Source organism: Brachyistius frenatus, unplaced genomic scaffold (genome assembly GCF_029030835.1).
Source record: "Brachyistius frenatus isolate BFR_SWC_R1_liver_20210118 unplaced genomic scaffold, ASM2903083v1 Contig_158, whole genome shotgun sequence".
NCBI lineage: Eukaryota > Metazoa > Chordata > Actinopteri > Embiotocidae > Brachyistius > Brachyistius frenatus.
Window position 1 is genome coordinate 688,827 of NW_027210757.1, and position 17,246 is coordinate 706,072.

At 47.4% G+C, this 17,246-nt stretch overlaps 1 protein-coding gene across 1 annotated transcript in view; it reads left to right on the plus strand.

The window, feature by feature from the left end:
- Positions 1-17,246, plus strand: part of fat4 (FAT atypical cadherin 4) — a 104,932-nt gene that overhangs the window by 76,366 nt on the left and 11,320 nt on the right. The window contains exons 7-13 of the mRNA XM_069716515.1: positions 1,922-2,102; positions 4,228-4,478; positions 4,769-9,118; positions 10,705-10,809; positions 11,223-11,530; positions 15,464-15,549; positions 17,003-17,182. Coding sequence (XP_069572616.1) covers positions 1,922-2,102; positions 4,228-4,478; positions 4,769-9,118; positions 10,705-10,809; positions 11,223-11,530; positions 15,464-15,549; positions 17,003-17,182 — 5,461 coding nt within the window. The remainder of the gene's footprint in view (positions 1-1,921; positions 2,103-4,227; positions 4,479-4,768; positions 9,119-10,704; positions 10,810-11,222; positions 11,531-15,463; positions 15,550-17,002; positions 17,183-17,246) is intronic.

Below are 17,246 nucleotides of genomic sequence, written 5' to 3' on the forward strand. Positions count from 1 at the left end.
TGTAGTGCGAAATATAGCAAGCGTGTGACCCCGATTTTGCTCATATTTATAAGATAATCCACGAGTCCCCGAAAGCCGTCTCTCCGACCCTCCGCCCCGTCGGCACCCTTTCTTTTCTCTCAAGATTCTTCATGTTTTGATTTTTGCACGGCACGGCATTAAGGGAGAATTTTCTGTGGCCGTCCTCCAAATGTTTTTTATTATGTCTTATTAATCTCAGCCCCCACGGTACACAAGTTCAAGCATCTGATGTTTTCCACAGCTGAGCACACAGGGACGGGAGACACGAGCTCAGGACTGTGTATGTTTTTATTTTCGGTGTGTTATAAGTTGAACATATTCACACGGATTCCTGAAGAGAGAGCGAGCTGCGAGAGGGGGAACAGGTTCATGTTCGGAGGTTCAGAGGTGGGGAAAGTGGCTTTCAGATCTGACCTTTTGTATTTTTCACTCCTCAGGTGCTCCTCTCGCTGTCAACCATATGCAAATCATTAAGCACTCAAAATACCTTCAAGCCTTTAAAGATGTCCCCAAATCCCGCCTTGTGACTTTCGGTAACGAGGCTTGAACTCGTGTTTACGTTGGGAATATAGATCAGGCAGTTCGGCGGGCCATTTAAGGAAGGATTATAAAGAGCAGCTCGAGCAAGGCAGATGTCTTTTTTTCTCTCTCTCTCTCTCTCTTCAGGTTTTTCTGCATTGCGGCTCGTTTTCATCTGCTATTGATTTAAATCCATACCCCCCCCCCCCACACACTCCCTCCCCGAGGGCCCAATGAGCCCCGTTTCGTCACCCGCTCTGGGAGGAAAAAAAAACAAAAAAACGGTTAGATTTTTTTTTGTGCTGGTAATAGCATTTCTTCCTTCGCTCAAATTCCACAGACCGACTCGCTCAGCGCCGCGCACCTTAAAATAGATACCTCGCTGAGCAGATTAAATCTGTGAGTGTCCGAGACCCCAGGAAGGACGCCTGAAAGATTTAGTTTCACAGACTTTGAGCCCCCCCCTCCCTCCCTTTAGTGTGTTCTTCGCTGATGTGTGTTGATGTGACAGTGTGACCGATGGAAATGCGAACCACCGCTCGGAGACTTTCTCGGGAATTAAATGCAGCGGGAGCATGAATTGGTTTCAGTGTTGATCTTGCTGCAAATGACAAGTCATGTACATGTGTCTTAAGTCCAAACTGGGTGTCCTTAATGATGTACACGTGTGTCCTGTGGCACAAAAAAAAAAAAAAAAAAGAGTTTGTAATTCTATCAGTGAAATATCTCCTTGTTGAGTCTGTCATGTGAGTGGAAAGTGTAATGAGTCGCTTCTGTGCCGGCCGTTGAGGCCATTTTTTTCCTTCGCTTCTCGTTTAGTGTGCTCGCTGGAGGAGAAGTTAACTGCTATTGTCACCGAGCGGTAACCAGCAGTGACGTCGCCCCTTGGATTTTGCGAGCGGCTGTTATGAAACCTCGAGTGACCGTATTTGGACGAGCTGGTTGGAAGCGAACGGTGGATCTGACCCGATCTGATCGGAAACCCGACGATACTACGTCCCGCACACCGATAGCCGTAACCTGACTGCACCACAGGCCTGTCAATCAAACAGACACGCCCCCCAAAACAGCTTTTTTATTATTATTTTCTAATTAATGACGGGATTCATTTCAGATGGACCTCCAGAAAACGGATAGGAAGAAGCGACTTTAGCGAGCAGAAGCGATACATTTTATTGACAGAGAATTTTGTGAGACTAGTTGGATGGGAGTCTATGGAGCTGGAGGCTTTTTGGAGCCGACCCCTAGTGACCCTCGGTGGTATTGCAGCTTAAGTGACCTCCGCATCTGCCTCTTTTTTCAGACCCGGAAGCTACGTCCACTTGAATAATCAGTCAAAGGTTATCAACTCGTGGTTATTTTCTTCCTTTTCCACCTCCAGGCTCTCCGTCGCTGAGCGGAACCGGCACGGTAACGGTTCTGGTGGACGACGTCAACGACAACGTCCCCGTTTTCACCTCGTCCACCTTCCACACCACCATCACGGAGAACGCCCCGACGGGGACGGACGTGCTTCTGGTCAACAGCTCGGACGCAGATGTGGGCGTCAATGGCGTCATAAGGTATCCTCATTTTGTTAGACATTTCTATGAGAGAATTTTCCTCCTTATTCTTTTGACCGTTATAAAAAAAAAAAAAAACATTCTGGGGACAGTGCGGCTCATCGGGACCCCGGTGGTGCCGTGACCTGGTTACATGTTTGTAGACATTTACTGAAGGGTGAAAGGTGAAAAGAACACTTTTAAAAGGGGCCTCATGATGAAATAATCACCCCAGGAAGAGTTTGACCAAAGTTGCATTAAAATTTTCTCGTTAAGAGTTTTAATGAAAAATGACCAGAAGTAGCAAAAACACGAGAACAGAAGATCATATGCACTGAAAGTTTATTCAGATTTAATTAACTCCAGAATAAAAGCTTTTATGTCCATTAACAAGTCCATTTTTTACAATCCAGAGGAGATCTGTGTCTCTCTGTACAGCTGTCCAGTAACAACTGTGAGTAATCAACTTTGCTTAAATTCCCTGGTGTGAATAAATAGCCTTTTCAGGGCCGAGCTTTGGCTTCCCTCGCGCCCCCCAGCGAAACGCTTTTACCTCATCACCGGCTCTGTGAAATTCCAGGCCGATGTTGCAACTGACGACAGGAGTTCAGTCGCAGAGTGCCGAGTCTTAAGTCTTAGTCAACACCCAAAGTCATTGTTTCGGACTGCGACACCCCCCTTCCTCCCTCCCCCTCCCTGCCTTCCCCTCCCCATCCCCACCTCCTCCATGGGGGACCTTGTAAGAGCTTCTGGCCGGTCTCTCTCAAAGCCGGACGCTGACTCAAGTCCAGCCCCTCCTCTTTCCTCGGTAACCCCACCGGGTACACATTGGGGGGTACCGCAGCATGCTCCAGTTTCCCCAAAACACAGTAATGAGGATGTTAATTGCCTATGACAGTACGAGATGTGCCCATCAGGGGGCTCCAGGGGGCAGGGGGGGTCGAGGCCCTTAATGGAGACCAGAACCGGGGTTACCTTCAGTTTTGGGATGTTGACTCTCGCACCCCGTTAAACCCCGAGTCCTAAACTTGGACTGGTCCCCGGACTGCGTCCCGACCGTAAGCATCTGTTTATGTTGTCGAACGATGTCCAAATAAGCTTTGCATCCAACTCGGCTTTCACACGTTGTTCTGTAATTTGTCATCCCATCTCTGGAGGGGGAAGAAACCTTTTCAAAATATGCACTGGTGTGTACATGTATGTGTCAGTTTACATTTGTGTCTGGGTCCTGCCAGAGACTCATGAGATACAGTCTGAAACATGATATTTGTTTGAAAGCAGGAGAGCCCCCCTCCCTCCCTTATGTCTCCTGATGGTATACACGTATGCACTTCATGTTTTGTTTGGACTGTGTGTGATATGTTATACTTTTAATCTCATTTTCCTTTCGTCATTTCAAAGTTCTACTATAAAGTCAATTAAAACGAGTGAGATACATTAAATAAAAGATTGTGGAGAGACTGTGTGAGCACCGAGGTGGAAAACAGTTGCTGCATTCGCTAGATGCCTTAATCGGTTAACTCACTGCTTTGAAGTCTCTTCAGTATAATATGCTGATTAATACTGAGTATACTTTCCTCTCAAATGTCCCTTCTGAACCTGGAAACAGTGCCCTCTATGGACCACATAGTGTCAGTCCTGATTAAAGGCCCTTCAGTCCAGTGGCTGTGTTGCAAAGTTGTGAGAAACTGTCTTAAATGTAACAACTCACCTGATGCTCATTACAGACACCTAAAATAACACCGTTACCTCGCTGCAATACCAGACCTGCTCGTGATGCAGCAATTGAAGCAGCTCCACAGCCACTGGGTGAAAGTAGAGACAAGAATTTGGTGGACTAAGTTTTAATTTTTTTGTAGTTATTTGAAGCACAAAAAGAAAAAGTGTAAATGCTGAAAGTGCAGTTAAAAGTGCAGTAAAACTCCCTTTAGAAGACCTGTTAGTCATTTCTCTATTTTATTTTTATTAAAGCAATTCTCACTCTTATTACTGGAAATGAGTCTTCACACTTTGTCAGACAAGACTAATGCTTTATTTTTGTAGTTTGAATTTTTATTTTTATTACATCATTACAAATTACTGTGACAGATCGTCAAATATCTGAAAGCTTTCCCCTTAAACACGTCCTCCTCGATCTCTCCCACAGCTACAGTCTGACCGGAGGACACGGTCAGTTCTCCATCAACCCGGCCACGGGGCAGATTATCACCAGCTCCCTGCTGGACCGGGAAGACAGGGCCAATTACCAGCTGCTAGTCGTGGCGACAGATGGAGGGCAGCCCGAGGGCCTGTCCAGCTCCTCCACCGTGTCCGTGACGGTGGCCGACATCAACGACAACCCTCCGCGCTTCCACCACCACCCTTACGTCACCCACATCCCCGCCTCCACTGCAGCAGGTTGGTACGGGCCGTAAAAAGGTCCTAAAAACGGTCTGCACCTGTTCTCTCTATTGCTGTACTGCGCTCCTAGACGGGGTTTAATTATAATGTCGGTGGTGGGTCGAACTTTTCCCATGCTGATAGGAATAAAAAGTTTTCTTTTCCTGCAAGATAAAGTATTTTAATTACAGTAAATTATAGTGTGACTTCTCTTTTTAAATTATTTAAGTCTACATGTTCTTGTAAAACAATAAAAACTACAGATTTATTAAATGCAATTAAACTAATTTGTTTCCGTTTGTTTTCAGGGTCCTTGGTGTTTGCCGTTACCGTCACCGATGAGGACTCGGGCTCCAACGCCCAGCTGCACTACTCCCTGATCGGACGCAACTCTGAGAAATTCAAGATCGACCCGGTCAGAGGAGCCATCACCGCCAACGAGAAGCTGACCGGAAGTTCAGAAGTCACCCTCACGGTTCGAGTGAAAGACGGAGGAGCGAACCCCAAAACGGACACGACCACCGTGACCGTCCGCTTCGTTACGGGAGGAAACTTCCCTGTCATCAAGCTGAAGGAGCGGGCGTTCACGTTCCCCGAGAGCCAGCCGAACAACCACGTCGTTACCACGGTGACGGGGTCTTCCATGAGGGGTGGACCGCTGTCGTATTACATCGCCAGCGGTAACCTGGACAACGCCTTTCATATCGACCAGCTGTCGGGCGAGCTGTCCATCAGACACGCGCTGGATTACGAACACATCCAGAAGTACGTTCTCTGGATCGAGGCCAGAGATCAGGGATTCCCGCCGTACTCTTCCTACGAGAAAGTGGAAGTTACTGTGCTGGACGTGAACGACAATCACCCCGTGTTCGATAAGGACCCCTCCCACGCTGAGATACTGGAGAACCTCTCACCTCAGCGGGTGCTGATGGTCTCCGCTGTCGACCTGGACAGCGGGCCCAACGGACAGCTGGAGTACGCCATCATCGATGGCAACAGAGAGACCAGTTTCAGCATCAATCGAGCCACCGGTGAAATACGAACCACTCGGCCGCTGGACCGCGAGAAGGTGGCCGTGTACACTTTGAAAGTCAAAGCCACTGACCGCGGTTTGCCACCCAAAAACACAGCAGTCAAAGTGCTGATCAGCGTCCTTGACGTGAACGACAACGCGCCGAGGTTTTCTAAGATCTTCAGTGCTACGGTGGCTGAAAATGCGCCGGTGGGTTACACCGTCACCAGAGTCACCACGACGGACGAGGATGCCGGTTCAAATGCCATCAGCCGGTATTCAATTACGGACACCAGCCTTCCATTCAATATTAATCCCAACACGGGTGACATAACAATTAGTAGACCGCTCAATCGGGAAGATACCGATCACTACATCGTGAAAGTGACCGCCCACGACTCCGGCTGGACTGTAAGCACAGATGTCACCGTATTTATCACGGACGTTAACGATAACGCCCCCAGATTTAGCCGACCTTCTTACTATCTGGACTACCCTGAGCTCACAGAGGTGGGCTCCCTGGTCACGCAGGTCACCGCCACCGACCCCGATGAGGGTTTCAATGGCAAAATTTTCTACTTCATCCGATCCCAGTCTGAGTATTTCAGAATTAACGCCAGCACCGGAGTGATATTTGTGAAGCAGCAGTTAAAGTATCAGAACTCGACAGGTGCCAGCAGTATAAATATAAACCGCCACAGCTTCATTGTGACAGCCTCAGATCGAGCAGTCAAGCCTTTGATGAGTGAGACCACGGTAATTGTCAACATTGTAGACAGTAATGATAATCCTCCCGAGTTCGATTCGCCGAGCTACTTTACTCCCGTCACTAAAAGCGTCAAGGTTGGCACCAGACTGATTCGGGTTGCAGCTCACGACAAAAAAGACTTTGGCCTTAATTCGGAGGTTGAGTACTTAATAACAGGTGGAAACAGCTCGAGTAAATTCAAACTAGATAAAACAAGTGGATGGATTAGCGTTGCCTCCTCCCTTACTTCTGATATGAATAAAATGTTCCTCATTGACATCAGAGCGAGCGACAGAGGAAACCCTCCCTTGTCGACAAGAACGTCGGTGAGAATCGCAGTCACGGAGGAAAACCACCACACACCTGAGTTCTCACAAAGCCAAATCTCAGCCACTGTGCCGGAAAGCCTCGCTGTGGGAACAGCAATAAGGACCGTGTCCGCCAGAGACAAAGACAAAGAAATGAATGGCCTTATCACGTACAATATTACTTCAGGCAACGACAAGGGTCTGTTTGCACTTAACAGTAAAACTGGAGTGCTGTCCTCCGCTCAGCCTCTGGACTTTGAGGAGAAGCAGCAACACGAGCTGAGAGTTTCCGCCACTGACGGCGGTTGGATTGCGAAAACGAGCTACGTCTCCGTCACGGTACACGTGACCGACGTGAACGACAACCCTCCCGTGTTCGATCCCGACGAGTACTTCCCCGTCGTGCAGGAGAACGTTCCCAGCGGCACCACCGTGGTCAAGATGAACGCCACGGACCACGATTCGGGAGCTAACGCCGTCATGGCTTACGTGATTCAGTCGTCAGACAGCGACCTATTTGTTATCGATCCGAACACGGGCACCATCACCACCCAGGGCTTCTTGGATTATGAGGCGAAGCAGGTCTACCATTTAACTGTGAAGGCCTTTAACGTCCCAGACGAGGAGCGCTGCAGCTTTGCCAACGTCAACATTCAGCTGAAGGGAGCCAACGAATACGTTCCCCGCTTTGTCTCCAAACAGTACTACTTTGAAATCTCTGAAGCCGCTCCAAAAGGCACAGTGGTCGGGGAAGTTTTTGCCAGCGATCGAGACCAAGGAGACGACGGAGTGGTTTACTACCTCATTTTCGGTAAGAGCAGAAAGAAGGGATTTGGCATCAACAGGAAAACGGGCCAGATTTATGTCACAGGTACTCTGGACCGTGAGAAAGAGGAAAAGATTTCGCTGAAGGTGCTGGCCAAGAACGCAGGAAGCATCCGCGGGGCAGATATTGACGAGGTGTTTGTGAATATCACTATACTCGATGCCAACGATCCACCTGTTTTTACCCAAGAGCTGTACGACGTGCAGGTTAGTGAAGGTCTATCACCTGGTGGTCTGGTTACCTTTGTGAGCGCAGAAGACTCAGACTCCGTCCCAAGCTGGAGCAGATTTTCCTACTCCATCGCTCCTGATTTTGATAAAAATGTTTTTACTATCAACCCCAAAACGGGCCAAGTGTCTGTGGCTGCAGAGCTGGACAGAGAAACAACTCCCGTGTATAATCTGACTGTTCTCGCCGTGGATACTGGCACACCTCCCGCGACCGGAAGCACGACCGTGATCGTGAATCTGGAAGATATCAACGATAACGGTCCGACTTTGACGACCGCCTACGCTGAGGTAATGGAGAACCAGAGAGCTGGCGGCGCGGTTACAACACTAACAGCCTCCGATCCAGACCTACCACCCAACCAAGGCCCTTTCCTATTCAGCCTCCTCAGCTCCGGCTCTGCCAACAGCTACTTCAGCCTGAGTCCAGCTGGAGTGTTGACCACCAGCCGGGAGATAGACAGAGAACAGATCAGTGACTTCTACCTCTCTGTTGTGATCAAGGACTCTGGTTTGCCTCAAATGTCCTCCACAGGAACCATTCACGTCAAAATAAACGATCAGAACGACAACCCGTCGCAGCCGAGGTCCATGGAAATCTTTGTCCACTACTTTGGAAACATGTTTCCCGGAGGTTCTTTGGGAGACGTCAAGCCCCAAGACCCTGACATTCAGGATAGGTTCCACTGCTCCCTCATCCCGCCGTCCTCCGGTCTGTTCAGTATCCCAACTGGAACGTGCAACCTCAACTCCAAAGCCCGCTCGACAGATGGAACTTTTGAGCTCACCGTTCGCAGCAGCGACGGCGTCCACGGCTCGGTCAGCAACACGGCCAGAGTCCTCTTCATGGGCTTCACCAACGCCACGGTGGACAACAGCATACTCATCCGGCTCCACTCGGACGGAGTCAAAAGCTTCCTTACCAACCACTACCTCAGCTTCTTACGCATTGCCAACTCTCAGCTCGCGGGACTCGGCACGGGGGTGCTGCTTTACGGAGCGTTCGAGCTCAACAACCAGACTTTCCTGATGGCAGCTGTGAAACGGGGCCACGGACAATATGTCAACCCCAGCGGCGTGGCCACATTCTTCCAGAGTATCAAAGACATTTTATATAGACAGAGCGGGGTGCAAATAGATGCGGTGGACCATGATCCCTGCACACGCAACCCGTGCCAGAACGGAGGCAGCTGCAAGAGGCGTCTCAGTGTCGGGCCCGATATGAAGACAGAAGAAAGCGTCCCCGTGATCCTTGTTTCCAACCACCCCCTGCAGCCGTACGCCTGCAGCTGCAGGCCGGGATACGCAGGAGCTCTGTGCGAGACAGACATCGACGAGTGCCAGCCATCGCCCTGCCATAACAGCGGCACCTGCCACAATCTGGTGGGGGGGTTCTCCTGCACCTGTCCCGAGGGTTTCACCGGCATGGCCTGCGAGAGGGATGTCAATGAATGCCTCTCCAATCCCTGCAAGAACGGGGCGCTGTGCCAGAACTTCCCCGGCGGCTTCAACTGCCTCTGTAAATCTGGATTTGCAGGTACTACACACACCGTCGCAGTCACTCGTGTAAAGCTCAGAAAAGAAAACCCGTGCGGTGGGACACTCACGTACACAAACTCAACATTAATACAGTCACACACGGAGTTAGGTCCAATGAAAATATTTGCTTCGCGATGTTTCCATGGGCTGTTGTAGCCATAGCATACAAAAGCACGGCTGCCAAAAACAGTTTGGTTTTGTGGATTACTGGTTTGGAGGGGTGAGGGGTGGAGGGGGGGTATCAGATGTGATGCGTATCAGCCTGCTGTTTGCTTTAATAAAAAGGATGATGCTAAGCTGACCCTTTGTCAGGACTCGGAGTCTAGACTCCATACACAGTTCACCGCTCTCACGTTTCATTGTGTGCCTTCACGCGCATGCAACTGTGACCACACACAGATACATTTTCTAATCCGACTGTATACACAGGGATTCCTTAATCAAGGATTTTTCTCATTTGGCCGTGTTTGGAGTTAGTATGACAAACGAGCAGCTTTATAAAAGATCCAATCAGGCCTTTTAATTTGGAAATGTAATGAATACGCAACATTATTACCCTTGATAAAAGGGGAGAGGAGTTTAAGTGGAATTACTTACAACAGTCATTTGGATCCCTGAACGTTGTCCAGCTTTCTGACTGCAGCATCTGAAAGACATTTTCACGAAGCAGGCTGCAGCAGACGATTTGCCTCAAGTCAAGTCATTACTGTCCCTTTTTATTATGACGATAAAAAATGACCACATATCTTGAGGTTTCATCAAGATGAATGACCCTCCTGCACAATAGCACCTATTGACTTACAGTAGTTTGCATGCCCTCACAGCGAACTCTCAACTTCCTGTTTTCCCCAACGGCTTTTTGGCAGCAGGATCCATCTCCATTAAGCAACTTGTCTCAGGATTTACAGCGTGAAATATATTTTCAGAAGTTCAACGTCAAAGTCTTTTTTGTATTGTGCCATGCATGAGTCATTTATTCTCTTGTCTATTATTTTTTTTTATTATCAGTGTCACGTTCCTTATCATAATGTTAAAACTCATTTAAGTGTTTCCCTGTTTGTGTGGCAGTGATTCGTGTACGTTGCTGTTGTTTGTCTTAATGCACTGCAAGAAAAGAAAAAAAAGAAGCCGTTTCATCGAGCTGTAATTTGATCTCGCAATGAATGAATCAGATTATTCTTAGTGAGAAGAATCTGCCAGTTGAATGAGATCATTTCTCTTTTTTCCAATGAGAGTTTCAAGATGTTGTTTTGTCTCAAATGATGTCATCTTGGACAAGCGGTCTCTATTTCTTTCGCTTATTTGAAGAAATTTGAAAGTGAGTGAAACTAAAACACTAAAACAGGTGAATTTACAGCTTTCTATTTCATATTCAAGGTTGTGCGAGCATAAATAAAACTTCAAGGCTGACTACGAAGCTTCTTTTTGTCTTGTTGCAGTGCATTTCTCAGCTGTGAGGTGTTGAAAAGCCCGCACGGCTCGGCCTGTGGGGAAAGTCAACTGTGTTCCCCTCGGGTTTTTTTTTTTTTTCCTGTGTTGTCTGCCACCCCATCCATTTTAATTTGTGTTGTTCTGTGAACCCAGGCAAGACGTGTGACTCCATCATCAATCACTGTGAGTGTAACCCTTGTTTTAATGGCGGGTCCTGTCAGAACCGGGTGGATGGATATTACTGTCATTGTCCGTTCGGTAAGTAATCGTAGGAAACTTTCGGTGTAAATTGAAAAGCAAGACGGACACTTTTTAGATGTGCAAACAAAAGTTATTCCCTTCATTCTTGATTTTTTTTTTTTAAACAAATGTGAACACTGTCATTTCATTGTGTCTCCATTTTTCATGCTTTGTAATGCCGCTCTCATAAATACTCTGCAATTTAAGCAAAAAGAAGAAGTTTGTACCTTTTTGATGATTCTTTGGCGAGATTAAGACCCGACATCAGTTTTTATCTGTTTCGTCACTACTACACAACATATCGGATTCTGTTTTATCTGCAGATATTATTTATTTTTTTATCACAGCTCCGCCGTGAATCATTCGGCGGCTTTCTTCTCCTCTGATTCTTGATTCTGGTCTGTTTTTTGTTTGTTTTTTTCCATCCTCAGGGGTTTTCGGCAAACACTGCGAACTGAACAGCTACGGCTTCGAGGAGCTCTCCTACATGGAGTTTCCCTCTCTGGACCCCAACAACAACTACATATACATCAAATTCGCCACCCTGAAAAGCAACGCGCTGCTGATGTACAACCACGACAACCAGACCGGAGACAAGGCGGAGTTCCTGGCGTTGGAGATCTTCGAGGGACAGATGCGATTCTCCTTTAACTTGGGAAGTGGAACTTATAAATTGATGACCATGATAAAAGTTTCGGACGGGCAGTTCCACACGGTCATCGCCAGGAGAGCCGGGATGGTAAGAACGACCGCTTTTAAATCAGAAATGACCTCACATGTTGAATTTCTTTTATTGTACACTGGTGAAAAATGTTATTAATTTTTACGAGCCTACCAGCAAAAGAAAATGAGGATAATCAGTAAAACACCGCACGGTATGGACGTGCACTAGCAGTTATGTCGTCGGCCTTTATGGCTGAAAGCGCCATCCACATTTGGCCTTTTATTCTTTTTTGCACCATCAAATGATAATTAAACTCCCCTCTCCAAACCACGGGTAGCCCAGCTTATGGTTTTCATGGTTTGTAATTATATTTTATTGCTCGTTGTGATTTACAATACTGGGATCCAAAATGGCCCAGGAGGCTGACATTTTTTTGTCTCCTGTGCTCCGAATGAGTGGCTTCTCCCTGCCAGCAATGCGGTGGCAAGGAAAGAAAAAAAAGAAAAGAAAAACCCAACAAGGCCCTGTCAAAGCTGCTATAATGTAGCCCTCCTGCTGGACTTCAAATCTGTCATTTCCCACCGTGCACTGGGAGTTTCATAGGAAGCTGGTAAAATCGTTAAATTGTCAGTTTTGAGATGGTGCAGAGTGACGGGATGGAAAGGAATACAGCACACGTCGAATACCGAATATCATGCGGCGGCCGCGTTAGAGCGATTTAAGGACCAGAGAGAAGTGTGTGTGTGTGTGTGTCATGCCTCGAGTGCCAAGGAGAACCTGATCGCTATGTTTGCAAAAGGTGCTACGGGTCATTTCAGTGGTCAGGCTTGATGTCTGCTGTGAGCCAATCTCATAAAGCAGAGAGAAACCACAGCCACGGTCGTTGCGCCGCCTCATCGCGACTGGCTCCAAGTAATCAGCCGGAGCAGAGAGTTCACGGATACTGTTACGATCGCAATTAGCGTCGTCGCCGTCGGGATAATCATCAGATACGATGAATGTTCTTGCAAATTGTCTCCATCCGGTGAGTCTCACGGTTCGACGGGACGCCGCGTTGGAGTCACGCTCACGCTTCTGTTTGCCGAAGCTGAAAAATGTGTCAAATAGACAGATTGAAATAAAGAATTTTTGATTGAAATTCAAACAACCACATCGCTTTGTTGCCGTAGTGACTGACGCCGTTCACACTGTCCAATCACCCAACTCATCAAACCAAAGTGGCAACCTCCGGGGCAAAAAAATAAAAATAAAGTGCGGACAAACTGCAGTTCCTTAAATGGCCACTTGAGGCTGTCTCACGGACCTCCGTGTTAAAATGTCCAATTTAAATAAACACGTTTACAGCCGCGAACAAGCTATGGTTTTGATTTCTACATCTAATTTTGCCGTTCACAACAACTGTATGGGGTGGAGGGGGGGGGGGGGTTGTTTTATATAAGTCATCCATATCAATTCTCTTCAGGGTTAAAGTTATGATTAAAGATGTAGCTGCTCGGAGTGACGGGTCGGTGCCGGTGACAGGTGGCCAGCTGCCTGCGGGTTTAAGGTGTAAACTGTCCAACCCACTACAATGATCTACAAGGGATCCGGATTAGCATTAGCATTGTCTGTATACAGCCGGGGCATCTGATTCAGTGCAACAACAAAGCTAATCTCGTAACATTTGACAAATCTCCCTTTTGGATTGGTACACTGGTATTTGTCGGAACATTTGATTTTTCATTTTCACAACCGTTAACTCAAAAGCTCCCAAAGAAAACTCATTAAAACACGGCGACACCAGTGGATTATCCTGAGGAACATTATTCTATTATACTCTTATTATTGTTTTACATCAGATTCAGTCCACCTGGAGCATTGGCACAATCAGGGCCCGCACATTTCTGTATATTTGTACATGCAAGTTCTTTCGCAGAAAAGTCTGAAATGAGCTTTTAAACAGTGCCAGTAGTGACGTTAGAGGACTTGGGGGAAAAAAAAAAAAAAGCCGGGACTTCATTTGGGGGCAATGAACAGCGACATGACAGTCACAAATGACACACGAGAACAAAAGTGTCTGTGTGAGTGATTCTCGCCTCATGTTTCTGGAAACACTACTTCCTGTCCAACGAGATGCCTCTCGGGGACAACTAGAAGAATAATGAGCGTAATTTGGATGAAATATCGTGTGACAGTAGCTGACAGGAAAAAAACACAGATGGTAACAACCAAGCCAAGTTCGTTTATTTTAAAATCAGGGTTTTAAGTCGGGGAAAAAAAGAAAAAGAAAACCACAGTCCTCTGTGAACGAGGTTCGTAGATGGAGTTTGACAGTTTGGTGTTTCGCTGCCGTTGATTAGCACCTGCGGCTAATCGTCGACGCTTTTGATTAGGCGAATTTATTTGTTCTAGAAAAACCAAACAGAAGTTACCCGCACCACAACAGAGAGCGGATGCTACGGTCGCTCCATCATATTAGTCACGGGGAGCACAGCGATCTCCAGTCCGGCTTTCGTTTCAAGCACTAAAACCAAACCTCATCGACTTTTTGGTGACGCATTCGGCCCTAATTTCCCGTTGTTGTTTTTTCTTCCCCCTGTTAGAAATATTTCCCCTGCGCTGTGTGAGACACTTGACAGTGAGACCTTTGATCACAGGAAGGGACATTGATAAAAAAAATTAATAAACGCTCACGTGGTTTGTACCTTTTTGATGTTCTTCGCTTTCGCTGTTTTTATCGCTGCGTTTGGTTGGTGTGTTTTATTTTCAGGTTTGGAAGTGTGTGTGTGTGTGTGTGTGTGTGTGTGTGTGTGTGTGTGTGTGTGTGTGTGTGTGTGTGTGTGTGTGTGTGTGTGTGTGTGTGGTGGATGATTTGTGTGTCGGGGATGTGGGTCGGTGTGGTCCGTGTTTACTTTAAGCTCGCAGGAGAGGTGGAGCGTGATTGTCCCGGTTTTTCAACACTTTCACACACTTTTCCGGGCAGTTTCCTCACCAGCCCATTTTTCTTTTTCCCCCCCGTCGGAGCGCAGAGAGGGAAAGAGAATAGCCGACACATCTGGGCGAAAGCTTTAGTGCCATTTACAGGAAATGGGAAATGTTCGCTGCAACGCGTGTAATGTGTTTCTGGTCCCACTCGCCACCGTCAAAACGCCGCGATGGAATGACGAGGAATAGTTTTGTCTGCGTTGTGTTGTGGTGGGGAATTGCTGTAAACGGTAAAGTTGCTTTAACAGACTTTAAAGGAATAGTTGGGCATTTTTTTGGGGGGGGCGCCGTGTTCACCTTGGATAGATGAGAAGGCCGACACCACTCTTGTATCTTTAAGTTAGATATGAAGCTGCAGCGTCTGGCTGCTGCCTTGTATTAAATGGACGTATGTATAAGAATCATATGATTCTTCTTATTTCAGTGACTCACCTAAATAGCCGTAGACTATCTCAAACTGCTGGCCTGTATTTCTTCACTTCATAGCAAGAGTGCAGCTCCACCTTCGGGGCTCCTTCCACTTGGGCTCCACCCACTGACACCGAGCCCAACCAATGAGGTTATTCACCCCGCTGATAAATATTCTTCATTAAAAATGATCTGCGTGGCGCGGCTGAAATATACCCTGCACTCTCATATGACACTGATTATGAAGAGGAAGTGACTGATATTGATTGCGTGTTTGATGGGCACCCCCCACACACACACACACACACACACACACACACACACACACACACACTAACACACACACACGCACACCACAAATAACAGTGAGTAACACAGCTTGTTGGTGTTTATGTCGACCGCAGTCTGCCAGAAATTGGTTTAAAAAAAAAAAAAAAAAAAAAAAAGTACTTTTCCTCCCTGAACAGTAATTGTATGAAGCAGCGTGACTTTACAGCTGTTACTGTTAAAGAGGACACACACGTGACGCGCGCGTGTGTGTGTGTGTGTGTGTGTGTGTGTGTGTGTGTGTGTGTGTGTGTGTGTGTGTGTGTGTGTGTGTGTGTGTGTGTGTGTGTGTTTCCTGTCATCGTGCAGGCGGCGTCGCTGACCGTGGACCTGTGCGGTGAGGGCCAGGAGCCGGGCTACTGTGCCGTGAGCAACGTGGCGGTGCACACGGACTGGTAAGGAAAAATGTTACACGCACAAACAGACACGTAGCGCACGTCGCTACGCGGAGCAGCTGTTTTCCACGACGCAGTCAAACCGTAAACGTCGGTTCCGAACCTGCAAAAACTAAAAAGAATAACAGTTCAATAATGGTAATGAATCCGTCGGGAAATTGTGCGCGCCGTACGTTTGGTGTTCGAGGGCTTAAAACGTAGTTGCTAGGCAACGTGGCCGGCGTCTAGAAGCCACAGAGGCTAACAAGTTAGCGAGCTGACAGAGGGGGAGGATGGAGGGGTGAGTGGGGGGGGGCGGAGGTGATGCAGGAAATGCAAAGACACAGAAGGAAGAAGATGAAGATCAATATTTCCCTCAGACGTAGGCTGTTATCGAAGTCATGAAGAGAAACTCTACGTGACTAAAATTACAACACATTAGCTGAACATCTTACCAAACATGAACCTCCGTGGCACACTTTCTCAAACTTTACAACTTTTATTACTTCTGTTTTCATTCAAGTTTTAACTTTAGTTTACTTTTCTTTGCAATCCAATGTTTTTCACGCTATGACATTATGTAAACCCGAAAGAAAGGACAACATAATCCAGACCGACAGAGAATCAAAGCCTTCACTCTTTTTTCTTTTTTTTTTGCATTCCTGCCTTTCTGTCAACGTCTCTGGATGTACGTTAGTTGCCCAAAAAATGTTTCGTGCCCGTCTCTCGCATATTTCTACGATGATTTTACAGCAATGACTCAAAAAAGTCATGAAGTCATCTGTTGTAAATATACAATACATGACGTAAACCTTCATTAAATTACTGGATGATCATTGCGTGTAAAACACAGACAGCTCAGAGCCAAAACCTTGCGGGGTGAAAACCTGAGACTGTGCATGTTTGTCTGTGCGCGTGTGTGTGTGTGTGTGTGTGTGTGTGTGTGTGTGTGTGTGTGTGTGTGTGTGTGTGTGTGTGTGTGTGTGTGTGTGTGTGTGTGTGTGTGTGCTGTATATGTGTGTGTGAGAGATTTGGCAGATGAGAAAGGGCCACAGAGGTCTGCAAAATGTTTACTTTGTGAGGGACCATGTTGTTGTGAAACCCGATGACCCGCAGTGTCTTTCTGTGTAAGTCTGTGTGCGAGTGCATGTGTGTGTGTGTGTGTGTGTGTGTGTGTGTGTGTGTGTGTGTGTGTGTGTGTGTGTGTGTGTGTGTGTGTGTGTGTGTGTGTGTGTGTGTGAGTTCATAAGTGTGTGTGTGTGAGTTCACACCTTTTGAACACATGAATGCATTTGTGAGCTTTTGGATTTCGCCGCATATGTACTTTCTTTGTCTGCATGCATTTCAAGCCCGTGTGCTCCTGTTCATCTGTCCGTGTGTGTGTGTGTGTGTGTGTGTGTGTGTGTGTGTGTGTGTGTGTGTGTGTGTGTGTGTGTGTGTGTGTGTGTGTGTGTGTGTGTGTGTGTGTGTGCAGGATCCTGGACGTGCAGCCCAACAGGCTCTCGGTGGGAGGCGTCAGGTCAATAGAACCCGTCCTTCATCGGCGCGGTCAGGTCGCCACCCACGACTTCGTCGGCTGCATCATGGAGTTCGCCGTCAACGGCCGCCCGCTGGAGCCCAGTCAGGCGCTGGCATCGCACGGCATCCTCGACAGGTCGGCCCCCCCCCCCCCCCCCTCGCTCTCACATCACTCTCGCTCTTCTTCCCCCCTCCATCTG